Source organism: Halichoerus grypus, chromosome 6 (assembly GCF_964656455.1).
Source record: "Halichoerus grypus chromosome 6, mHalGry1.hap1.1, whole genome shotgun sequence".
Taxonomy (NCBI): domain Eukaryota; kingdom Metazoa; phylum Chordata; class Mammalia; order Carnivora; family Phocidae; genus Halichoerus; species Halichoerus grypus.
The window spans coordinates 109,754,531-109,781,930 of record NC_135717.1 but is presented as its reverse complement, the minus strand read 5'-3'; the positions used below and the strand labels follow the sequence as shown (position 1 = coordinate 109,781,930).

The window sequence follows — 27,400 nt, the reverse complement described above, 5'->3', positions numbered from 1 at the left end:
ATAGATCACTAAAATGAGTAACTATTTAACAATTGCCTGAGAACAAATGTTACTATCTGAGCAAAACGTTAATAAACTGCGGTGGGATTAGGTTTTTAAATAAAAGAACAAGAGTATCATAAAAATTTCCCCAATGCTTTACTTCCAGTGTAAGAAAGTATCGATCTAACTTGAAAAACATTTTAGACAGTGCTATGAAATTGATGTTGTTGCTCAACATTAATGATGTATACCATATAACAAACATATCAAAGAGATCTCAATCCTACCCTCACTCACCTTGCCTTTGGTTCAACAAAAGATCGTGCCTGACCTATCACCCCACTTATATGGGGTTGTTAGTGCTATTTATTAATTCAAAATCTAGCAAATCCTGTGCATTTTTAAGAGAAAAAAAATAAGGAGGTTAAAAAGAAAGTCTTTCTAGACCCAATGTCACTGACTATTAAGACTCAAGATCCACTCAAGCAGTAAGTAAAATATTTAAAATCTGGGGAAGGTCGACAGTGAGGACTGTTTTTTTTTTTAATTAAGAGGTATAAAAAGTGATGGGGGAAAGATGAATATATCTTAATAAAGCCTTGCTAACTGAAGAGTATTAAGCAAACAAGAAAGTGGTATTTTTGGAAGTTTTTAAGTACTCTGAGAAAAATGATCAGTTCTCCAAAATAGCAATTTTGAAGTATATAAACCTATTATTAATATAAAAACCACTATGCTAATTATTAAGAAAATAAACAAAATGGCCCTATAAATTACTTTATTGTTCATGCTTTTAAATAGTGATGGAAAGGTGCCAAAAAGGGACAGCTAGATGATGTTGATATATTCATTCAAGAATATGTATAAATACCTACTATTATAGGTACAATAACAAGGAAACCTTGACCTATTTAAGAACAATTGATATCTAAATGACAGATAAGCATTTTTAAAAAGAGGGGCTTTATTTGTATATGTACTGATAGGGTTTATAGTGGCTTGTACTTTCTATGAGCAGTGTACATTAGTTATCTTGGAAAAGATTTTTGTAGGTAAAGATTTATGTAGGTATATATATTTTAGATCAAATTCTAATGCTTGATCCATTTTATCAAAGGGCCTTCTATAAAAGGTATCTTAAAATGTATTGAAAAGCCAGAAATCTTCAAATCTACATAATCTCTCATGGTACAGAGATTTTTATATTCTCTGTGTTATCATACCAAAATAATTCCTTTAGCACCAATTCCTGAGTCTAAAAGCTTAATTTTGCCAATGAAACATCTATATTTCCCTATTAGAGATGTTATGAGTTATACAGAAAAGTTTGAGTTCATTTTCAAATGTTTTAATGCAAAAATTCATAAACAGTATTTTATGGACCCAAAAATGCTCTCATCTTTTGGTACTCAAGACTCATCAAAGATCACAGGTAACTCAAACAATGTGTCATTTCATTTCTTGGGATATTTATGAGATAATTTCCATAGAATATAACATGTGATATAAATATAGCCCAAGATCCAAGGTCTAAGTAGATTCTTATTCTGAATTCACTGGTTTATGACCAGTGGCTTACCATGATTTCTAGAGATACTTTTAACAGCAAAGCCCATAAAAGGATAAATAATGCATTTTCCTTATCCTCCCTATTTATTCTATTCTCTCACTTCTATACTACTGGAGAAATTCAGGTATAGTTCAATTATTGAACTCAGAATCATTCATATTCATACTATTACTCTGTGTGGTAAATGTTTATAATCCATGAGGCTATTTTCCCCATATATATTTTAAAGTACTAGAACAAATCAAACACTTCCCACCCATAATTTAAGATCCAGACAAAACTCTTCATGTGAAACATCAAGGAAAAACTATGCCTTACCTCATACTCAATTTCAGGTAAGTTACTCTCATCTGCCTTCTCTAGCTTCTCAGCAGCCCACTTGCTTGCAGCCTCAGCAAGTTCCTTTTCAGTTAGCCTACTGGGTTTGTCTAACACCTAACAAAAACAAAAGAACAGTTCTATTACAATTCTCAAAAGCATTTAAACTTCCAATAAAGGAAGAAGTATATCCCAGGGGTGCTTGGGTGGCTCAGTTGGTTAAGTGTCTGCCTTTGGCTCAGGTCATTATCCCAAGGTCCTGGGGTGGAGCCCCACATAGGGCTTCCTGATCCTCAGGGAGCCTGCTGCTCCCTCTCCCTCTGCTTGCCACTCCCCCTGCTTGTGCACTCTATCAAATAAATAAATAAAATCTTTAATAATAAAAAAAAGTACATCCCACTTACATTAAAATCATGTAAGCCTCCAAATGTATATAGATAACATGTACATTCTTTATTTACTTTTTCAAAAATATTCAACACAGAATTTAAGTAGCAATTCCTTTTGGCCATACAGATTAGATCTGACTCCTAATTTCATTTATATAAAACTTCAAAAATTCATCTTAAGGAACAAAAGACACTGACAATTAACTAATACACTAATAGTATTTAAAATAAACAGGACATCATATTGATTTCAATGTTGTATCTTGAATTATATTCAATGAAATAAGTAACGCCAAAATATCATCAAGGTAAATTTCTAACTAATGCAATAGAAAAGTCATATGCTATTTTCATAACTTGTAATAATTTATATAAATCCTACTCTTTACACAATATTTTATACACTTAAATTTCATTTTGATACTTCTACTGCTTCCCTTCTTCAACCATATCCAATACAAAACAATGTATGGAATTTCAAGTTACAGACATACCTGGGCTTGAATGCCAGGTTCATCACTTGGTAGGTAGATGATTTTATATGCATAATTAATGACACTGTAAAGCCTTGGTTGCCTCATTTACAAAACAGGTGTTAATAATATTGTTTTATAAAGTAGTTTTGAGAATCAAGAGAAGTAATAGACCAGAAAGTATCTAGCACAGTGCTTGGTACTTCAGTTTTTCTTTCTTTTCCATATTCACTGATATAAATCAGTTATAGTAAAATATTTGAAGAAGATCAATCAGTTCATGAGGTCAATATAAAAATGAAGAAAATAAAATTTTTTTCTGGATCACATGATTCCGACAATACTGTTTACAGACCTACGTTACAGAATAAGGTATAAAAGTTCTAAGCCAAGGGGCACCTGGGTGACTCAGTCAGTTAAGCGTCTGACTCTTAATTTCGGTTAAGGTCATGATCTCAGGGTTGGGAGATGGCGTCCCCATGGAGCATGGGCATGGAGCCTGCTTAAGACTCTCTCTGCCTTCCCCTCTCTTAAAAAAAAAACAAAAAACAAAACTAAGCCAAAAATTAGAAAACTTGGTTCCTTGGGCCCATATAGTAGTTCTGATTCCATTCTATTTTATTAGCATACATTTTCATCAACTAGGTCTTTCACCTCTAATTTTGTCTCCACATCTTCTCTAAAGTCACATCATTAAATCCAAACATACTTCCTCTGGATGACAGTGGCATTAAAAATCTCCACATTAGGGGCACTTGGGTGGCACAGTCGGTTGAGCATCTGACTCTTGGTTTCAGCTGGGGTTGTGATCTCAGGGTTGTGAGATCAAGCCCCCCATCAGGCTCCATGCTCAGCACAGAGTCTGCCTGAGATTCTCTCTTCCTCTCCCTCTGCCCCTCTGGCTTATTCTCTCTCTTTCTCAAATAAAAATAAATAAATCTTTAAAAGTCTCCACATTAGAGTATACTACCATTTATAAAGTGCTTCTATATGCACACCTAAAAAAGTATTTTAATTAAATGGAATTCCATGAAGGTGGTTAGGGTAGACTTTATTACCCCAACTTATAAACCAAAACACTGAATGTCCAAAAGCTAGTGATTTGCCCAGTCACTAGTAAATGTTAAGCTGGAACTTATGACAAAGGCCCTGACCTCCTCCCACAGCTTAGTCAATTCACCAAACTACTGGCTGGACATCCATCATAGTTACTGAAAGATAGTAACAGTGTATGTATATAGTGTTTCCACAGCCAATGAAGCCTAAATGTGTCACTCAAAAGCCCTAGCCACACATAATGTTAAAAAGGTAGAAGTAATACCTCTATTATTACTTAGCAGTAAGATTAAAAAGTTAAAAAAACAAACAAACAAACAAAAAAACCCAGGGATGCCTAGATGGCTCAGTCTATGAAGCATTTGCCTTCGGCTCAAGTCATGATCACTGGGTCTTGGGATCAAGCCTCACATTGGGCTCCCTGCTCAGCTGGGAGCCTACTTCTCCCTCTCCCTCTGCCCCTCCACCCTGCTCGTGCATGCTCTCTCTCAAATAAATAAAATCTTCGGGGAAAAAAAAGTTAAAAAAGACTAAGTTAGAATAAACAACCATATACATATGAATACCTCAAAGAAAAACATTTATGCCCATTTTTTGGTATCTGTTTTGAAGAGAAAGTTAGAGTAAAAATAAAACAAACATTCTTAAGTTCTCTCCAGTAAAGATGGAAGCAAAATCTTCTACAGCTGAATCCTTCCAACCATCTTTCATTAAATCTATACACCTGAAAAACTCTCATTTGAAATTAACTTCTAACAGTAAGAAAAAAATCTGAAAAATTATTCCTACATGAGGGCAGCCAGAATGTCTTAAAAGAAAAAGCCCTCCACCAAATCAGGAAATCTAGGTAAAAGTGTCCCACAGCTACCATGTAACCCTGGGCAAGGAACAGAGGCTGTACTTTCCCAATATTTAAAATGATCATAGATCTAAAACTCTGAAAGTCTGATTCCATTTTAAGACAAAAATACAAACATCTACTTTAACTGTCAAAAATAGTTAAAGTCCACTATGGTTGCTTCCCACTAAATACATTTTAACATGTACCACAAAGTCCTACGTTGTAACCTACATTTACATTATAGTTCAGAAGAGATGAGTATTTCATATATCCTGATTTAAACATTCATAGTGAGTTGGATGGGCAACTACTATTTCTTTTCCTTCATTTCTACCTGACAATAAAAACAAGCCAGTCTTTCAGGTGGATAAAGCACCCTTGACATGGTAAGGCAGAACCAAAGTTCTAACAAGCTTTCCTATTCAAAACCAGCATTCTAGAACCCTCAGTCTTCTGCGAAAGCTCTAAGGACACAAGTTGTCACAAAGACATCTTTCTTTCTTTTTTCCCTTTGAGGCAGTCAAGCATCTGCTCCCTGAATACCAGCACAGACAGCCAGGTGACATCTACTCTTGCTGAAAAGCCAAGTATACCAAAGACAGAAAAACAGAAAAAGGAAGAGAATACAATAACAACAGTTACGGAAAGACAGCGTAAGGTTGGGGAAGAGAACCTCTAACTGCTGAGAGTAGATGGAAACAGCAAATTGAGGATTAGAATCATGGATCATCTGTTCAACATGTTTTGGGGTGCGGGAAGGTAGGAATAAGAATGATATAGTGAGGAGTAGCTTTCTTTAGAAAATTATTTAACTTCTGACACTTTTCTATAAAATGGAGATATATATCTACTTTTTAAAATTACAAAATAATTAGAACCATAGCATTAGCTAACACCTGTATCACACATAATTACCATTTCTTTTTTGTGGTAAGAACATTTAAGATCTCTTAGCAAATTTTAAGTATACAGTATTTTTTTTTTTTAAGATTTTATTTATTTGACAGAGAGACAGCGAGAGAGGGAACAAAGCAGGGGGAGTGGGAGAGGGAGAAGCAGGCTCCCCGCTGAGCAGGGAGCCCGATGCGGGGCTTGATCCCAGGACCCTGAGATCATGACCTGAGCCGAAGACAGACGCTTAACGACTGAGCCACCCAGGCGCCCCAAGTATACAGTATTATTAGCTATAATCACTATGCTGTACATTAGATCCCCAGAACTTATCATCATATAGATGGAAGTTTGTACTCTCTGACCAACATCTTCCCTTTTCCCTCAACCACTAGCCCTTACTGACCACTAATCTGTTTCTATGAATTCAGCTTTTTAATTTAAGATTTTATGTATTTGAGAACGAGAGAGAGCAAGAGCAGAGGGAGAAAGAGAGAGGGAAGCAGGCTCCCCTCTGAGCAAAGAGCCAGACACGGGGCTCGATCCTGGGACTCCAAGATCATGACCTGAGTCGAAGGCAGATGCTTAACAGACTGAGCCACCCAGGTGCCCCTTTAGATTCCACATGTAAGTGAAATCATAGAGTACTTAGTCTTTCTCTGGCTTATTAGCATAATGCCCTCGAGGTCCATCCATTTTGTCACAAATGCTAGGATGTCCTTTCTCATAGTTAAATATTCCGTGTATATATAACATATCTTCTTTATTCATTTATCTGTTGAAGGACACTTAGGTTGTTTTCAGGTCTTGGTTACTGTAAATAATGATGCAATGAACAGCATCTGAGATCCTCTTTTCTTTACCTTTGGATATATATCCAGATGTGGGATTTCTGGATCACATGACAGTCCTATTTTTATTTTGTTGAGGAACCCCCACACTGTTTTCCATAGTGACTGCACTAAATTTACATTCCTACCAACAGTGCACAAGGGTTCCCTTTCCTCCACACCCTCACTAACAACACTTGTTATCCCACCTTTTTGATGACAGCCATCCTAACAGGTGTTGAGATAACTCATTGTAGTTCTGATTTCTATTTCCCAGATAATTAGTGATGTTGAGTACCTTTTTGTATACCTGTAGGCCATTCATATGTCTTCTTTGAAAAAAAAAAATGTCTATTCAGCTCCGTTGCTCAATTTTTAATTGGACTGTTTGATTTTTTTGCTATTGAGTTGTGTAAGTTCTTCCTATACTTCAGATATTAACCCCTTATCAGATTTATGATTTGCAAATATTTTCTACCATTCCTTAGGTTACTTTTTTCATTTTGTTGATGGTTTTCTTTTGCTGTGCAGAAGCTTTTTACTTTGAAGTGATCCCACTTGTTTATTTTTTATTATTTTGCTGCCTTTGCTTTTGGTGTTGAATCCAAAAAACTCACTGCCAAGACTGATGTCAGAGAACTGACCACCTATGTTTTCTTCTAGGTCTTCTAAGGTTTTAGGTCTTACTTTCAAATCTTTAATCCACTTGTTGATTTTCATATATGGTGTAAAATAGGGGTCCAGTTTCATTATGTTGTATGTCGCTACCCAGTTTTCCCAACACTACTTATTGAAGACTGTCCTTTCCCCCACTGTATATTCTTGGCTCCTGCATTGTAAATTAATTGACCATATATGCATGGGTTTATTTCTGAGGTCTCTACTCTGTTCCATTGATCTATGTGTCTGTTTTTATGCCAATACCATACTGTTTTGATAACTACAGCTTGTTTGAAATCAGGAAGTGTGATGCCTCCAGCTTTGTTCTTAAGATTGCTTTGGCCATTTGGGATCTTCTTCGGTTCCATACAAATCTTAGGATTATTCTAGTTCTGTGAAAAATACCACTGTTTTTTTTTTTTTTATAAAAATTGCACTGAATCTGTAGATTGCTTTGGATAGTATGGACACTTCAACAATATTAACTGTAGCAATCCATGAACATGGATTATCTTTCCATTTATTTGTGTCTTCTTCAACTTCTTTCATCAATGTTTTATAATTTTCAGTGTAAAGGTGTTTCACCTCCTTGGTTAAATTTATTCTTAAGTATTTTCTTTTTGATGCTGTTGTAAATGGAACTGTTCTCTTAACTAACTTTTTGATAGTTTCTAATTGCTGTATAGAAACATGACTTCTGCATATTGATTTTGTATCCCACAACTTTACTGAATTTATCTATTCTAACAGCTTCTCCGTGATCACTTTAGGGTTTTCAATATATAATATAATGTCACCACTAAAAAAAAAAAAAAAAAAGTCTTACTTATCCCTTTCAATTTGGATGCTTTTTATTTCTTTTCCTTGCCTAATTGTTCTGGTGAGGACTTCTCGTTCTATGTTGGTTAGAAGGGACAAGAGTAGACCAGTTGTCTTGTTCCTGATCTTAGAGGTAAAGCTTTCCGCTTTTCACCACTAAGTATGATGTTAGCTCTGGGCTTGTCATATCAGACCTTTATTATGTTGAGGTATATTCCCTCTACACCCAGTTTGTTCAGAGTTTTTATCATGAATGGATTTGGAATTTTGTCAAATGGGCTTTTTTGCATCTACTGAGGTGATCATATATTTTTAACCTTTTTTTTTTTTTTTTTAGATTTTATTTATTTATTTGACAGAGAGAGATACAGCAAGAGAGGGAACACAAGCAGGGGAGTGGGAGAGGGAGAAGCAGGCTTCCTACTGAGCAGGGAGCCCGATGTGGGGCTCGATCCCAGGACCCCGGGATCATGACCTGAGCCGAAGGCAGACGCTTAAGGACTGAGCCACCCAGGCACCCCTATTTTTAACCTTCATTCTGTTAATGCAATATATCACATTGATTGATTTGTGGGTACTTGCATCGCTGGAATGAATCCCATGTGATCATGGTACATGCTCCTTTGAATGTGCTGTAGAATTTCGTTTAGTAATATTTTATTGAAGACTCCCACATCTATGTTCATCAGAGATACTGGCCTATAATTTTCATTCCTTGTAGTGACCTTGTCTGGATGTAGTATCAAGGTAATGCTGACCTCAAAATGTGCCTGAAGTATTCCCTCCTCTTCGGTTTTTTGCAAGAGTTACTGAAGATTTAGTACTCCTTAAATATTTGGAGGAATTTACCAGTGAAATAATTTGAGAAAATTATTTAACTTCTGAACATTTTCTATAAAATGGAGATATATACCTACTTACACCATAGCATGTCTGTATGAAAAAGAGAGAAAAACACTCAATATAGTAACTAGAATCAGGTAGTTATACAATAAATGTTAGGTCTCTGACTATACACACACCTCCCAAAATAAAAGCACAGTCTATCAAATATTCCCCATGTGAATATTCATTCCTACCTTGTTATGGTCAAAATGAGCAATGACTGCAATTAAGTACTAATTTTAGCATAACCTGTGGAAAAAGTAGTATGAGAAAACTGCTCATTTTTCTGGTAGATACTTTCAAGTTGTGGTTACTTAAGATTCAAGTTTTGGGTTTTTTTGTTATTTTATTTTCCTATATATCTACAGAGGACCCTTGAACAACACAGATTTGAACTGTATGGGTCCACATATGCGTGGATTTCTTACAGTTCAGTACTATAAATGTATTTCTCTTATGACTTTTTTTTTTTTAAGATTTTATTTATCTGAGGGGTGCCTGGGTGGCTCAGTCATTAAGCACCTGCCTTTGGCTCAGGTCATGGTCCCATGGTCCTGGGATTGAGCTCCACATTGGGCTCCCTGCTCAGCAGGAAGCCTGCTTCTCCCTCTCCCTCTCCCACTCCCCCTTGCTTGTGTTCCCTCTCTCGTGGTGTCTCTCTCTGTCAAATAAGTAAAATCTTTTAAAAAAAAATTTATTTATTTATTTGAGAGAGAGAGAAAGAGAGAGAGCACAAACAGGGGAAGTGGCAAAGGGAGAGGGAGAAGCAGGCTCCCCACCGAGCAGGGAGCCGGAAGTGGGGTTCAATCCCAGGACCCTGGGATCATGACCTGAGCCGAAGGCAGATGCTTAACCAACTGAGCCACCCAGGTGCCCTCTCTTATGATTTTTGTAACATTCTCTTTTTTCTAGCTTACTTTAAGAATATAGCATATAATATATATATAGCATACAAAATATGTGTTAATTAAGTATATTATCAGTCAGGTTTCCAGCTGAGAGTAGGCTATAGAAGTTAAGTTAGGGGGAGTCAAAATTTATATATGAATTTTTGACTGCATGGAAGGTCAGTACTCCCAACCCTTATGTTGTTCAAGGGTCAACTGTACTCAACTGTACTTTCTTTTTTTCTTTTTACTATTTTTACTTATTATTTATTTCTTTAAATTCAATTAACATATAATGTACTATTAGTTTCAGATGTAGAGTTCAGTGATTCATTTATATAATACCCAGTGTTCATTACATCACGTGCCCTCCTTAATGTCCATCACCATTACCCCATTCTCCCACCCACCCCTCCAATCCAGAAACCCTCTGTTTGTTTCCTATGATTAAGAGTCTCCTATGGTTTGTCCCCCGTCTCTGATTTCGTGTTGTTTTTTTCCTCTCTTCCCCTATGAACTTCTGCCTTATTTCTTAAATTCCACATATCAGTGAGATATGATAATTGTCATTCTCTGATTGACTTATTTTGCTTAGCATAATACCCTCTAGTTCCATCCACGACATTGCAAATGGCAAGATTTCAATTTTTTGATGGCTGAGTAGTATTTCATTGTGTGTGTGTGTATATATATACACATATGTATATATATATGAATGACATCTTCTTTATCCATTCATCTGTCAATAGACATCTGGGGCTCTTTCTATAGTTTGGCTATTGTGGACACTGCTGCTATAAACACCAGGGTGCAGGTGCCCCTTTGGATCAATACATTTGTATCTTCTGGGTAAATTCCTAGTACTGCAATTGCTGGATCACAGGGTAGCTCTATTATCAACTTTTTGAGGAACCTCCATACTGTTTTCCAGAGTGGCTGCACCAGCTTGCATTCCCACCAACAGTGTAAGAGGGTTCCCCTTTCTCCACATCCTCACCAACATCTGTCGTTTTCTGACTTGTTAATTTTAGGCATCCTGACCTAAAATGAGGTGGTATCTCATTGTGGTTTTGATTTGTATTTCCTTGATGCCATGTGATATTAAGTAATTTTTCATGTGTCTGTTGGCCATTTGGATGTCTTCTCTGGAGAAATGTCTGTTCATGTCTTCTGCCCATCTCTTGATTGGATTATTTGTTCTTTGGGTGTTGAGTTTGGTAAGTTCTTTATAGAATTTGGATACTAGCCCTTTAACTGATAAGACATTGGCAAATATCTTCTTGCATTCTGTCGGCTGTCTTTCGGTTTTGTCAACTGTTTCCTTTGCTGTGCAAAAGCTTTTTATCTTGATGAAGTCCCAATAGTTCATTTTTGCCTTTCTTCCCTTGCCTTTGGAGACGTATCTAGCAAGAAGTTGCTGGAGCCGAGGTCACAGAGATGGCTGCCTGTGTTCTCTAGGATTTGGATGGATTCTTGTCTCACATTTAGGTCTTTCGTCCATTTTGAGTCTATTTTTGTGTATGGTATAAGAAAATGGTCCAGTTTCATTCTTCATGCATGTGGCTGTCCAATTTTCCCAACACCATTTGTTGAAGAGACTGTCTTTTTTTCCACTGGATATTCTTCCCTGCTTTGTCAAAGATTAGTTGACCATAGAGTTGAAGGTCCATTTCTGGGCTCTCTATTCTATTCCATTGATCTATGTGTCTGTTTCTGTGCCAGTACCATACTGTCTTGGTGATTACAGCTTTGTAATAGAGCTTAATGTCTGGAATTGTCATGCCACTAGCTTTGGTTTTCTGTTTCACCATTCCTTTGGATATTCGGGGTCTTTTCTGGTTCCATACAAATTTTATGATTATTTGTTCCATTTCTGTGAAAAAAGTTGATGGTATTTTGATAGGGATTGCATTGAATGTATAAAATGCTCTAGCATAGACATTTTAAAAGTATTTGTTCTTCTAATCCATGAACATGGAAGGTTTTTCCATTTCTTTGTGTTTTCCTCAATTTCTGTGATAAGTGTTCTATAGTTTTCTGAGTACAGATCCTTTACATCTTTGGTTAGGCTTATTCCTAGGTATCTTATGGTTTTTGGCACAATTTTAAATGGCATCGACTCCTTAATTTCTCTTTCTTCTGTCTCATTGTTAGTGTATAGAAATACAACTGATTTCTGTACATTGATTTTACATCCTGCCACTTTGCTGATTTCTGTGTGAGTTCTAGCAATTTTTTGGTGGAGTCTTTGGGTTTTCCACATAGAGTGTCATGTCATCTGCAGAGTGAGAGTTTGACTTCTTCTCTGCCAATTCGGATGCCTTTTATTTCTGTTTGTGTCTGATTGCTGAGGCTAGGACTTCTATACTATGTTGAGCAGCAGTGGTGATAGTAGACATCCCTGCCATGTTCCTGACTTTAGGGGAAAAACTCTTAGTTTTTTACAGAGAATGATATTTGCTGTGGGCTTTTCATAAATGGTTTTTATGATAGATTTATGTTCCTTCTATCCCTACATTGTGAAGAGTTTTAATCAAGTAAGGATGCTGGGGCGCCTAGGTGGCTCAGTCAGTTGAGCGTCTGCCTTTGACTCAGGTCGTGGTCCTGGGGTCCTGGGATCAAGTCCCATGTCGGGCTCCCTGCTCAGTGGGGAGCCTGCTTCTCCCTTTCCCTCTGCCTCTACCTCTCCCCCTGCTTGTGCTCTTTCTGTCAAATAAATTAAAATCTTTAAAAAAAAAAAAAAAAAAAGGATGCTGTACTCTCTCAAATGCTTTTTCTGCATCTATTCAGGGTATCATATGGTTCTTATCCTTTCTTTTATGTAGTGTATCACACTGATTGATTTGTGGATGTTGAACCATGCTTGCAGCCCAGGAAAAAATCCCACTTGGTTGTGGTGAATAAACCTTTTAAGATACTGTTGGATCCTACTGGCTAGTATCTTGGTGAGAACTTTTGCATCCATGTTCATCAAGGATATTGGTCTGTAATTCTCCTTTTTGGTGGGGTCTTTGTCTGGTTTTGGGATCAAGGTAATGTCAGCCTCACAGAAGGAGTTTGGAAGTTTCCCTTCCATTTCTATTTTTTGAAACAGCTCCAGAGGGGCGCCTGGGTGGCGCAGTCGTTAAGCGTCTGCCTTCGGCTCAGGTCATGATCCCGGGGTCCTGGGATCGAGCCCCGCATCGGGCTCCCCGCTCAGCCGGAAGCCTGCTTCTCCCTCTCCCACTCCCCCTGCTTGTGTTCCCTCTCTCGCTGTATCTCTCACTGTCAAATAAATAAAATCTTAAAAAAAAAAAAAAAAGAAACAGCTCCAGAAGAATAGATACTAATTCTTTTTTAAATGTTTGGCAGAATTCCCCCAGGGAAGCCATCTGGCCCTGGACTCTTGTTTGTTGGGAGATTTCTGATTCGATTTCCTTACTGGTTACGGGTCTCTTCAGGTTTTGTTTTCTGTTTCTTCCTGTTTCAATTTTGGTAGTTTATATGTCTCCAGGAATGCATCCATTTCTTCCAGATTCCTAATTTGTTGACATATACTTGCTCATAATATGCTCTTAAAGTTGTTTTTGTTTCCTTGGTGTTGGTTGTGATCTCTCCTCCTTCATTCATGATTTATTTATTTGAGTCCTTTCTCTTTTCTTTTTGATATGTCTGGCCAGGGGCTTATCAACCTTATTAATTCTTTCAAAGAACTCGCTCCTAGTTTTGCTGATCTGTTCTACTGTTCTCTTGGTTTCTATTTCATTGATTTCTGCTCTGATCTTTATTATTTCTCTTCTACTGGGTTTAGGCTTTATTTGCTGTTCTCCAGCTCCTTTAAGTGTAAGGTTAGGTTGTGTATTTGAGCCCTATGTTGTTTCCTGAGAAAGGCTTATATTGGTATGTACTTCCCTCGTAGGACGACCTTTGCTGTATCCCAAAGGTTTTGAACAGTTGTGTTTTCATTTTCATTTGTTTCCATGAATTTAATTCCTTAATTTCCTGGTTGACCCATTCATTCTTTAGTAGGATGCTCTTTAGCTTCCATGTATTTGAGTTCTTTCCAAATTTCCTCTTGTGATTGAGTTCAAGATTCAAAGCATTGTGGTCTAAAAATATGCAGGGAATGATCCCAAGCTTTTGGTACCAGTTGAGACCTGATTTGTGACCCTGTATGTGAACTATTCTGGAGAACATTCCATATGCACTCGAGAAGAATGTGTATTCTGCTCCTTTAGGACAAAATGCTCTGAATATATCTGTGAAGTCAATCTGGTTCAGTGTGCCATTCAAAGCCCTTGTTTCCTTGTTGAACTTCTGCTTAGATGATCTGTCCACTGCTGTGAGTGGGGTATTGAAGTCCCCTACTATTATTGTATTATTATCAATGTGTTTCTTTAATTTTGTTACAAACTGGTTTATATAATTGGCTGCTCCCATGTTAGGGGCATAAATATTTATAATTGTTAGATCTTCTTGTTGGATAGACCCTTTAATTATGATACAGTGTCTTTCCTCATCTCGTATTATAGTCTTTGGTTTAAAATCTAATTTGTCTGATATAAGGATTGCTACCCTAGCTTTCTTTTCATGTCCATTAGCATGATAAATGGCTTTCCACCCCCTCACTTTCAATCTGGAGGTGTCTTTGGGTCTAAAATGAGTCTCTTGCAGACAGCATTATCGATGGTTCTTACTTTTTTTTATCTAATCTGATACCCTGTGCCTTTTGATTGGGGCATTAACCCATTTACATTCAGAGTAACTATTTAAAGATATGAATTTAGTGCCACTGTATTACCTGTAAAGTCACTGTTCCTGTAAATTGTCTCTGTTCCTTTCTGGTCTATGTTACTTTTAGGCTCTCCACTTAAAGGATCCCCTTTAATATTTGCAGGGCTGCAGGGCTGCCCTTGCAGGGCTGGTTTAGCGATCACAAATTCTTTTAGTTTCTGTTTGTCCTGGAAGTTTTTTTATCTTTCTTTCTATTCTGAATGACAGCCTTGATGGATAAAGTAACATTGGTTGTGTATTTTTCTCTTTAGCACCCTGAATACATCATGCCAGTCCTTTCTGGCCTGCCAGGTCTCTGTGGATAGGTCTGCTGCCAGTCTAATGTTTCTACTCTTGTAGGTTATGGACCAAGAGCTGCTTTCAGGATTTTCTCCTTGTCTCTGAGATTTGCAAGTTTCACCATTATATGTCAAGATGTTGACCTATTTTTATTGATTTGGGGGTGGGGTTTCTCTGTGCCTCCTGGTCTTGAATGCCTGTTTCTTTCCCCATATTACGGAGGTTCTCTGCTCTAATTTGCTCCAATATACCTTCTGCCCCACCCTCCTCTCTCTCTCTTTCCTCTTCTTCTGGGATCCCAATTATTCTAATATTGTTTTGCTTTATGGCATCACTTATCTCTCGAATTCTCCCCTCATGATCCCGTAGTTGTTTATCTCTCTTTTTCTCAGCTTCTTTATTCTCCATCATTTGGTCTTCTATATCACTGATTCTCTCTTCTGCCTCATTTAACCTAGTAGTTAGAGCCTCCACTTTTTATTGCATCTCATTAATAGCTTTTTTGATTTTGACTTGATTAGATTTTAGTTCTTTTATTTCTCTAGAAAGGGATTCTCTAGTGTTCTCTATGCTCTACTCAAGCCCAGTCAGTATCTTAATAATCATTATTCTGAACTCTAGTTCTAACATCTTACTTATATCCATACTGATTAGGTCCCTGGCAGTCAGTACTGCCTCTTGTTCTCTTTTTTGAGTGAGTTTTTCTGTCATCATTCTTGCCAGAGAAGAATATATGAACGAGAGAACAAAATACTAAAATGGCAACAACAACCCCAGAGAAATACATACTAAACAATTCAGAAGAGACCCAAAATGGGGGGGGGGGGGGCGGGGAAGAGAGAGAATATAATCAGACAGGTGAACAGAACAGAGCAACACACTAGATCCTGTGTGTATTTCTGTTAGAAAATTAGATCCCTCAGGGCGCCTGGGTGGCTCAGTTGGTTAAGCGGCTGCCTTTGGCTCAGGTCATGATCCCAGAGTCCTGGAATCAAGCCCTGTGTCGAGCTCCCTGTTCAGCACGGAGCCTGCTTCTCCCTCTCCTCTGTGCTCTCTCTCTCAAATAAATTAAACCTTAAAAAATAAATAAATAAAACTAGATCCAAAAATTGTAAAGAAAGAAAAACTTACCTATGTATAAAAATAAAATTAAATACAATGAAAGAATAGAATGTAACTGTACAAATGAAAATTAAAAGACAAAAAACAAAAAAGAAAAAAGAAGGGGCACCTGGGTGGCTCAGTCGTTAAGCATCTGCCTTCGGCTCAGGTCATGATCCCAGGGTCCTGGGTTTGAGCTCCGCATTGGGCTCCCTGCTCAGCGGGAAGCCTGCTTCTCCCTCTCCCACTCCCCCTGCTGTGTTCCCTCTCTCGCTGTGTCTCTCTCTGCCAAATAAATAAAATCTTTAAAAAAAAAAGAAAAAAGAAGAAGGGACATAGACAGGTGAACAGAACAGAGCAATACACTATATCCTGGGTGTATTTTAGTCTGTTTGTTAGAAGAAAGTACATCCCAAAATTGTAAAGAAAAACATATATATATATGTATGTGTGTATATATATATATATATATATACACACACACACACACGAAAATAAAATTAAACACACTGAAAGAATAGAATTTTACTGTAAAGATGAAAATTTTTAAAGATTTTAACAGAAAAAAAAAGAAGAAGAAAAAAGGAAAGAGTATGATCAGACATTTGGTCTGTTTGTTAGAATAAACTGCATCCCAAAATTGTAAAGAAAGAAAAACTTATGTATAGACAAAAATAAAATTAAAGACAATGAAAGGATAGAATGTAACTGTGAAAATGAAAATTAAAAAAGACTTCTAAAAAAGAGTTGATAAAATAGGAAATGAGTTGAAAAAGGAAAGAGAAAAAAATATATATAATTGAAAGACTAAAGAACCATGGGAAAAAAACCATGAATTCTATATACTATTTTCCCCTAGCGCTGGAGTTTTGCAGTTCTGTGTGATCAGTAAACTTGGTCTTAGCCGGATATTCTTGCTGATCTTCTGGGGGTGGGGCCTGTTGCCCTGATCCTCAGGTGTCTTTGCCCGGGGTGGAACTGCACCACCCTTGACAGGGGGCCAGACTAAGTAAGTAGCTCTGGATTGCCCTATGTGGCTTTTATTCCCTGAAGGCTTTCAATGCAGCTTTAGAGGATGAGAATGAAAATGGCAGCCTCCCAATCTCCGCCCCAGAGCCAAAAGCTTGGAGCCCCACTCCTCAGTGAGGCCTCAGGGAAAAGCAGTCAATCACTCCTGTCTCCCTGGATTCCGTCCACACTCCTTGCTCACTCGGCCTGTGACCTAGCATTTCTATCTCAGGCATGCGACCCCGTTTCAAGTCTCCAAACCTTGCAGACTCGTGCAGTGCCCACCCATGCCACTCCTCCCAGGGAAGGAAGGGGGTTCTCGCCGGTTCTGCTACTCGCTGGGCCCCTGCTCGGACAGCAGTCACCTGACTGTGCCACGGTTCATGGTTTATGGCAACTCAGAGCCGAGAGCCCACTCCTGGGCTCACTGACTGCAGCGGGCTTCACCGCTCTGATGCCTGGGAGCTCTGCCACACTCAGACACCCCCAGTCTTATTATGACCCTGGCCATCCTGAAACCACACTGTCCCCGCTAGAACTCTGTCCTGCTTCACCACCTTAGTGCCTTTCAGGCAGGGACATCTCTCACTGGAGCAGACTTCTAGAAGTTTCGATTTTGTGCTCCACTGCTCTATCACTTTCTGGTGCCGGCTTATGGAGGCTCCTTCCCCCCGTGGTTTATCTCCCCATATATCACCTCGGATTCACTTCTCTGCTCCTTCTACCTTGCAGAAAGTGGCTGCTTTTCTATTTGTAGAGTTGCAGCTATTCTTTTCTTAGATCTCTGGTTGAGCTCGCAAGTGTTTAGAATGATTTGATAGCTACCTGGCTGAATTCCTGGGACCAGACAAAACTAAGGACTCCTACTCCTCTTCCATCTTGGACTCCTCCCCCAGTTTTGGTTTTTTTAAAGATTTATTTATTTGAGAGAGAGCACACGCGCATGAGTGGGGGGGGAGGGGCAGAGGGAGAGAATCTTCAAGCCGACTCCCCCCTGAGTGCAGAGCCCTACTCAGGGCTCGATCTCACAACCCATGAGATCATGACCTGAACTAAAATTGTGAGTTGGATGCTTTACCGACTGAGCCACCCAGGCACCTCATGATTCAAGTTTTTAAACGCAGCAAATTACCCTCATTAGGTTTAACAGTAAAGAATAAAGCATCTGTACCACACAGACCATCTCCTTTACTTTGTGATTCCTCTTTAATTTTATAGATATAACAAACCTTTGACGGAGGAACTGCTGAAGAACTTGAGGGTGAAGTGTCTCTTGATGTTTTCAAAGACTGAACAGGTCTCTCTTTACCTATACAAGAAAATATAAAATGCAATTTTCTAGCTCATTTGTTTCCAATTAGAGTGATTTTGTAATTAAATAAATGAGGGGGGTGTCATATACTTATTTTAGTACTGAAGTCTTCATTATTAAATTAAATCCTTTAATATCTAAACCTACCTCTCTCAGAGGCAAGGTACCATAAAAATTTTCAACTAACCTAGTACCAATGGACACCATATATGGCAATCTAGGCCACATTAATGCTAGTTAGCAAACACAGAACGACTGAGAAGACCTCAAGAACGGGAAAAGACTAAAATCATAAATGCTTCCTCCTCCAAGTTCCTAAAAGCTAACTTTTAATTTATCAATAAAAATTAACAATAAAAAAGTAGTTATTATATAAATACCACAAAGAAAACTAGCTAATTAAACAATAGCTCAAAGTGAGGGGCATGTAGGAAATCTAGCAGATATTCCTGAAATATTTAGTTTAAAAAATAAAAATAAAAACTAGAAAACTGTAATTTAGAGCACTATCCTAATGCCTGGTATGAATAAGTACCCATTTGTTAAATGGTTAAAAATAAATCTGTGTGAGATAGTCACTAACCTTTATCTTTAGTCACTACAGACACTAATGTAGTGCTATATATATATATATATACACACCACCGTTTTTATAGAAACTTAAGCCAGAAAATAGATTTAAACATTAGTCAGTTCAACACAGAATATTGTTTTAGTTAAATATAATCATAACAGTAACTGTGAGCTATTACTGATAGAAAAACATTTCATTAAATTATATGTGTCAAATATAAATTCTCTGCTCTTAATTGCTAAAAAACAAAAACAAAAACAAAAATCAAAAAAACAAAAACCTGACAAAATTAAATTACAGAGAAAAGGAGAAGGTGGCACCAAGTTTGGATTGACACAGAAGCTGGTCAAGACTAGCCAGTCAGTTACGGCCAAGAAAGCAGTCAAGGGCAAAAGCAGACACAAACGACCTTGAAACTGAAGCAAAGCCAGCTTCAGTCAAAAAGCCTCTTAAGCTCTTCCTGCTATGGTCAAGACTGCCAAGTAGGAGCCTAGAGCCTCAAGGTTCCTGACCACGTAGGGCAGTAGTGAATATCAGCTCTATCCAATGTCCTGCAGCCCTGGAAAGCCCTTCTGGAGACGCTCCCCTCACCACCTCCCGAGGGATAGCGGGTAATGTGTGAAGATATTTTCCATTGTCACAAGTGGGAGAGTGCCCTTGGCACAAACTAAGTCGAGGCTAGGGATGCTGCTAAAACACCCTACAAATGCACAGGACAGCCTCCCACAACAAAGAATTATCTAACCTCAATTGTCAACAGTACCAGGGATAAGAACTCCTGCTCTAGGCACAGTATTCTACCTCGGAAACTCCAACAGTCTCATAAAAAATCATAACCCTAGAATCTTTTAACTTGTGGCATTAAGAGCCTTTCACACTAAGTAGTTTAAAAGTTCTTGTAGACCTTAAAAATCAAAAGATACCAACCAACACTACATCCCAAAATGACTAAGAACATGATTTCATCATTCCTACTTTATTTCTATTACATATGGCAAATTCTTCATCATACTGTGACAGTGTCAGTCTATTCCACTGCACCAGAAGCTCCTAGAGGTGCAAGTATCATAGCTTATTTCTGAATACCCAGGGCCTACCCTGCTCAAGTCCTTTAAGAAAAGAATAAATACTCAAAAATTAGGTGAAAAGATAAATTATTTTTCTACCTTTAGGATACAGTGACCTCCCCATTCTATTCAGATAAGCAATTCCTTGAAAGAAGGTGAGGAGCTCAACCAATCAGCACATCAAACTATGCTAATTAAAGGCATAATTATAGGCTCAATTCTGACACATAGCAGCTAGACACAGAACAAGCAGCTGTTAATCTCTTACTTAGCAAAATCTTACAAACACATCAGCACTACAGGTATGTCAAGTATAATAGGATCTTTCCTGTAGTCTTAGGATCTTTCCTGATTTTAGCTGCATTAGGGCTAATTTAAGCAGATTTCTCAGTGTGCAGAAGCAAAAGAATCCTGAAGGATAGAGCAGGTGGTATATCATATATCCACATATATTCATATATACCTGTTGCATGAAGGGCAGGGACAGGCAAGAAGCAAAGGATAAAGAAAAAGGATGCTACAGATGGCAGCGGAAAGACCACAGAAAAGGTAAAAAGAAATACCCTGATCTTACTGTTGTCCGGTCCTGTCAATGATTTGTTTATTCTACAAATCTCAATGTCCTTTGAGGTGGCTATTCCTGACCAGACAAGCAATTCACAATCCTACTATCTGTATCTACTACTATTAAACTCTGGTTCCAACTAAAGACTAATTGGGCAGTTATACACTTTTCCCATTTCTGTAACCTCTATCAATTCAAGTCCCCCACCCCTTCACAATCCCAAATCAAAATCTAACTCAAAACTCACCTCTTTCTGGATTTCCTTCATTCTGCCGTTTGTAGGAGGCACCAGCACGGATGGACTCTAGGGAAAGGTGGGCAAGGAGGAATTAACACCAGCACCTCTGTGCCCAGGAATGACAAGAGAAGAACCCAGAAGTAGGAGTGATGAGAACAGGAACTTCTGAGCATTTGCTGGTGACCCTAAACTCTTTCCTACCCTGCCTTCAAATTGGGATGCCTGAGCAACCAACACTAAAGAGTAGTAACAGAATAGGAGAAAATTCCTGTTTTTTAAGATTAGAAGCTAACTGGGTCCAACAACAATGAAGTGTTAAGATTAGGCTAACCATAGATAACATGAGCAGAAAGGAATGAGAAAAGGATTATATAATAAGACACCAAAAATTGAAAATAAGGATCAGGTCTTACTTATCACTTTAAGCACCTATTCCAATCTTCATGAGGTTGGCAAAGGACTGGTTCAAGAATCACACACACACACACACACACACACACACACACAACACACACAATCAAGAGAGAAAGATGAATCACCACTAGAAATCAAAAAGAATACTGGTAAAGTTTTCATGGTGTATCATATCCGTTCCCTAGGCTTACAGTAGCTATCTGCAAGGAGTCATTCTGACTTGCTCTCAAAAGTAGCCCATTAATAAATCCTGCTGCTTCTTTTTATACAAACTCTCTCATATAAGGATTTTCTTTATAAACAAATCCACAACTACTGTCTTGCTAGAATCCCTAATTATCCCATATTTACAATCTTGTGAATATTTTGTTAGCTTCCTTACCTGCAAACTCAGTGATACAGGTGTACTTAACTTTTTAAGTAGATTAATTATAATAATAGGTATCTTTCCAATAGGATGAAACCTCCTTAACACTTCAAATTTTTCTATTATAGATCCCAAATTGCCAATTCTACTTTTTCCCCCCGAGAACTGTTTTGGTACTGTTAGCACCCACCCTGCATTAAAAAAAATATTTCAAGAAAAAATATATTTCAAGAAATACGCAAATATTATCATCCTACTTCCGCAAGAATGTTGTTAAAGATGCAATATCCTTCTCCCCTGCATAACTGATCTCCATTATCAGGAAAATTTTTGTTCCTCCTGAGCAGCTGATCTGTTTTTATCTATTACTGAATACTTCATCTCTTTGTTTTAGCCAAATCCTTATTGATCTCAGCAACTGTTCAGAGCTTTCACACTGGCATTTATTCTTTTATTTTTGCGTTTATTTCTTTCACAAAAAATTCTTCACCCATTTACTTAATCCTGTTTTATTACATGTTTATTTTGTAACTTGTCTCCCATTCCTTGTAGATCAAGGAATGAGAACACTGGTATTTTACAAGAGTGTCTGGAATCTGGGGATGGCTCATAATAGTTGATGAGAGTGGCCTGTCCACATCTCTTCCAAACTCCAAGTTCAGGGACTCCACATCAGTAAAACCTGAGCTCAATCATTACGGTAGTATTCACTCCATGGCAAATGCCACAGATCATGTGCTGTGCCCCTGAAGAGTCAGTTCACCAACACACCACTGATGCTGTTTATTGATTTCAATACCAAATTTCAGAGACATTGCAGGAATTACCACATTTAACTACAGATTCCTACCCATAAAAAACAGGGCTGGACTATTTAATAATATCCTAAAAGACCAATAAAACCATGCAGCTGAACACAGCTCAAATTGCAGATTCATAAATAAGTGCTTATATTAACCCTCTAAGTTTTAGGGGTTTTTGTTTTTTAACACAACAAGAGATAACGGAAACAACCCTGTTATGCTTAAACTTTTCATCTCAGCGTTTCCAATGATCTGTTTATATTAAAACTAATTAAAACTGTCCTCTATTATAGCATTTTAATGATTTAAAAACAATTTTTTCTTGGGGCACCTGGCTGGCTTAGTCAGTGGAGCATACAACTCTTGATCTTGGGGTCATGAGTTCAAGCCCCACATTGGGCACAGATTATTTTAAAAAAATAAAAAATAAAATTTTTTTCTTAACAGTCTGCCATTTGGTTTTCATGCCTTTGTAATTCTTTATCTCCTACATGTTCCTAACTATACCTTTCTCTTTCTTCTTTGTTGGTTATTGTTTCCTAAATGTGAGTGTGTTCCTCCTAACCTCATTTTTAACCTTGCTTGCTACTCTTACATGGCTCCAACCAACACTATGTATACAAATGTCTCTGAAATCCACTTCTTTCACTCATACCTTTATACTTTCAACTGACAGGGTGCTACTCCTTAGCTATTTAGCCATTACTTCAAATTCACCTCACACGTGTTCTTACTAAGCAGACACTAACGCCGTGCTTCAGAGCAGGGCAAAAGGGCTCAAAACCTTTGCTGTAACATGTTAAAGAAAATGAACCCCAAATTAGGATGAAAGAAAGAAACCAGCAAAGGAAAATTCTGAAGGTGGCAGTACTAAAACTGAAATCCAAGTGAACGTACTAGTGAGTACAAGAATAAATGGGGAGGAAGAAGATGAAGAGGAACACTGGTTCCATATATCAGGTAAAAAGTTCTTCCCATGGAGGTGAAATCAAAGCTGGAGAAGCAGCTTAATTTTCCAACAAACATTCAGAAGTACTATAAGAATTTAACATTATTTGGTGACTCTTTGAATAGAACAGCTGATATGAATATCAACAATATTTGACAAATCTCTGTATAAAATAAAATTTCAGAAATATACCTTCTTCCTGAAAATACTGTTTTCCTGAGGAAGTAATGATGAAAAGAACTAGACTAATCCAAGCCTATCAAGTGTTAGTAATTACTGATAACCCATGTAAGAACAAAGGACACTACAAGAAAAAATATTAAAATCATCATTAGAGGGGCGCCTGGGTGGCTCAGTCATTATGCATCTGCCTTCGGCTCAGGTCATGATCCCAGGGTCCTGGGATCGAGCCCCTGCATTGGGCTCCCTGCTTGGCAGGAAGCCTGCTTCTCCCTCTCCCACTCCCCCTGCTTGTGTTCCCTCTCTTGCTCGCTCTCTGTCAAATAAATAAATAAAATCTTAAAAAAAAAAAATCACTATTAGAGATAAGTGAGTTAGGGACCGTGTCTTGCAAACTTTCAATTCTTGGTACAGTACCTAACATAAAGGGACAAAACAGATACTTTTGAATGAAAGTCTGATCAGTAAACAAACTTCACAGCACAGGTAAGGCATTCACATCTCCTTTGATAGCTGAAGCTTTGAAAGATAAATTAAGATATGAACAAATGAAGATGTGGTGGCTACAAAGATGCTAAGGAAAGCATTTATTTTTTTGAATCATGGATAAAGATATGCAAATTTGGGGCTCTTGGTTAGGAAGAACATGATTTCCCAGAGACCTATTGGTCAAGAAGGTATGAAAGACATTGGGGAGGGTATGTGCTGTGGTGAGCGCTGTGAATTGTGTAAGACTGTTGAATCACAGACCTGTACCTCTGAAACAATACATTATATGTTAAAAAAAAAAAAAAAAAAGCAGGAAGGGAAAAATGAAGGGGGGGAATCGGAGGGGGAGACGAACTATGAGAGACTATGGACTCTGAGAAACAAACTGAATGTTCTAGAGGGGAGGGGGGTGGGGGGATGGGTTAGCCTGGTGATGTGTATTAAAGAGGGCACATACTGAATGGAGCACTGGGTGTTATATGCAAACAATGAATCATGGAACACTACATCAAAAACTAATGATGTAGGGGCGCCTGGGTGGCTCAGTCACTAGGCGTCTGCCTTTGGCTCAGGTCGTGATCCCAGGGTCCTGGGATCGAGCCCCGCATTGGGCTCCCTGCTCGGGGGGAAGCCTGCTTCTCCCTCTCCCACTCCCCCTGCTTGTGTTCCCTCTCTCGCTGTGTCTCTCTCTGTCAAATAAATAAATAAAATCTTAAAAAAAAAAACAAAAAACTAATGATGTAATGTATGGTGATTAACATAACACAATAAAATTTAAAAAAAGAAAAGAATAAATGAACAAATGCTCAACTGAAAAAAAAAAAAAGAAGAAGGTATGAAAGAGAAGATGGAAAGGACACAAGAGAAATGCTCTTGTGGTACAGACACCAAAAAAACAACAAAAAAAAGAAACCAGGTAAAGGGGTACAGAAAGCTTGTGCCACCTCTTCTCCACAACAATCATCTTTAGGAGGTTAGAGATGTAACAAGTTGACGTAAAGGCATATTAACTATGAATATTTGAAAGTAAACTTCTAAACAGAACTCTCCTTTTAATACATCAGGGTAAAACCACATGGGCTTGCTTTTAAAAATATAAATAAAACATTATACTAACTGTACATATTCTGAATGTGTGGTACTGACAGATCATACTAAGTCCCTAAACAGGGATGCTATAAATGCCTACACTTATGGAAACATCATTGATTGATTACGGTTTTAGAACCTCAATTATTCTGATGCCAGAAAAGCCATAACTGTACTCCTCAGATTCACCCAGGAAACTTACAGCCAAAGCTCTCTTGTGAGTAAACAATAGATTCTCAAATAAGAACAATATACTGCAGAATCAATTTCAACAGCACATTAAACTGGATCAATTACAGTCCAAGATCTACTAGGAAAATACTAGATTATAGTTCAGGATCTCTTCACATGACACAGCTCATCCCAATAATGCTTTTCCACTTATATCCTTCCACCAACTTCTACTCACCATTCAGGTATCACCTAACATATCTATTCCTATGGAATGTCTGGTTTGTCTCCCTAACCAGATCATAGACTCAGAGGGCAAAGACTGGATCCATCTTGCTTGGCAAATGATTTATGAGAAATAAAAGACCTTATGAGTACTGAACACAAATACAATGACTTTCAAACCAAGAAACGCTCTAATATTCAGTCACCGAGAGAATAGGTTTATCCTCCCTTCCTACTGCCTAAAATATCCATGATCTGATTTCTATTACCATGCCACTCTAAACCTGCACCAAAGAAACCTTCTTTTTAATGGCAGAAATAAATCACTAAATTTATTGGAATTTCAGCTATAATCCAAAAAGTCATGTGGACTTCCAAATATATTCACAATCAAAGGTCTTAAGATATGTCTTTTTTTCCATTACACTGAAGTTAAATAATGGAGTCTATCTTCCAAATATACTCTTCTCAAAATGTATTTTTAATTCTTGTACATTTTCAGTTATTTTAGTAGATGTGCCTTCAAAAAGGACTAAACACTAATGAATAATAATCCTTCTTTAACATTATCTTCTATATAGACTTACACAGAATTAAATAAATATATTTAATAATGGCTGCTGGTATCAAGAAAATAAAGGGATGCTGGGCCCAAAGTCAGAACTATAGAAACACAGATACAGACCAACCAAAACAATAAACTCACAAATCTTCTGTAGTAATATTTTTAAAAATCTACCAAAATGTCACACAGCCTAATTAATGTATAAGCATAGTGATAAATCTGACATTAATCCATAGGCAAATGTTTAAAAGGAATTAACAAAGAGGTAGTTTCTATGTATTTAAATAATCATGACACAATGGATTTACAAAACAATGCAAGGCAACCTTATGTCACTGTTTTTTTGTTTGTTTTTGTTTTTAAAGATTTATTTATTTATTTGACAGAGAGAGACACAGCCAAAGAGGGAACACAAGCAGGGGGAGTGAGAGAGGGAGAAGCAGGCTTCCTGTGGAGCAGGGAGCCTGATGTGGGGCTCGATCCCAGGACCCTGGGATCACCTGAGCCGAAGGCAGACGCTTAACGACTGAGCCACACAGGCGCCCCATGTCACTGTTTTAATAGAGAAAATGCTTTCTAACTTAAGAGTTTCAAGAAAGCATCTGACAAAGTCTTCCATGAAATCCTCAAGAGAAAAGGAAGACAAGATGGGGGATCACAACTGGTTGAAAACAATGCAGATAAATGGCTGAGGTCTACAGACAGAGGTTCTAGAGGTTTCTATATTTCGCTGTATGCTACTCAAGATAATTATTAAGGACTAATACAAAATACAAAGCATATTTCCTTTGCCGATGAAACAGAGCTACTTTTATCTGCTGCAAGTATACAGGATCACTAAATGAGATTTTAAGACCTCTACAGAAGAGAGTAATAAGTCAAAGTTAATTAGATATATTTAGCATTCTTAGATTTCTTTTAATATATAAACTACACTCAAGCAATTGCATCTAAAAAAAAAAAGTACAGGCTGAAGGGCATTTTGTTTAATAGTAATATATATGAAAATGGCTTAGGTTTCTACAGTTTCAATAAGGGCCAGTGATACAGTGCAGTTGATAAAATAAAAGTTCACTTCTACATCAGAACTTAAAAGGAACAGAAAAAAAATTAAGGAAGCAAAATTCTGAAAACATGTCAAATAAAAGGAATAACTGAAGGAACTAAATATATTTAAACCAAGGGGGGAAAAAACTGAGAAGATTATGATGGTACTCTTCAAATACATAAAAGATGAAACATTTTTATGGCTCTAAGACAAATAACTAGTATTACATAGATGTTACAGGAAAAGATTTTAATTGTTTTATAAAAAATGAACTATACAAGGACAGAAGGACTGGACTGTGATATAGTAAATTTATCACAGGAAGGATTTTAACAAAGAACCTCAGGGTATGGGAGACTGAACTTAGTGATTTCTGGTGTCACTATTAGTGCTATTATCCTAAACAAGAGAGTAAGATAGGAGAACAATGGGATTCAATTGAGAAAGAGGAGAAAAAAGGAAATAAATATCTGAAAGAGAGTTCACAAATGGGGAGATATTTAGTTAGATTAATAGGAATAAAAATAAACTTCAAGTAGAAATAGACAAGATATACATACAACAATTTTAACTAGAACGGTA

The 27,400-nt window shown here is 37.5% G+C and overlaps 1 protein-coding gene across 10 annotated transcripts in view; it reads right to left on the bottom strand.

Moving 5' to 3' along the window:
- PPHLN1 (periphilin 1) overlaps nt 1-27,400 on the bottom strand; it is a 153,573-nt gene that overhangs the window by 72,803 nt on the left and 53,370 nt on the right. For 6 of the 10 annotated variants that reach the window (XM_036065612.2, XM_036065619.2, XM_036065610.2 and 3 more), the window contains 3 exons: nt 20,528-20,584; nt 17,992-18,071; nt 1,871-1,987 (listed from right to left, as the gene is read on the bottom strand). In XM_036065612.2, the coding sequence (XP_035921505.2) occupies nt 1,871-1,987; nt 17,992-18,071; nt 20,528-20,584 (254 nt within the window). The remainder of the gene's footprint in view (nt 1-1,870; nt 1,988-17,991; nt 18,072-20,527; nt 20,585-27,400) is intronic. The other 4 variants (XM_036065611.2, XM_036065618.2, XM_036065614.2 and 1 more) reach the window with 3 other exon arrangements.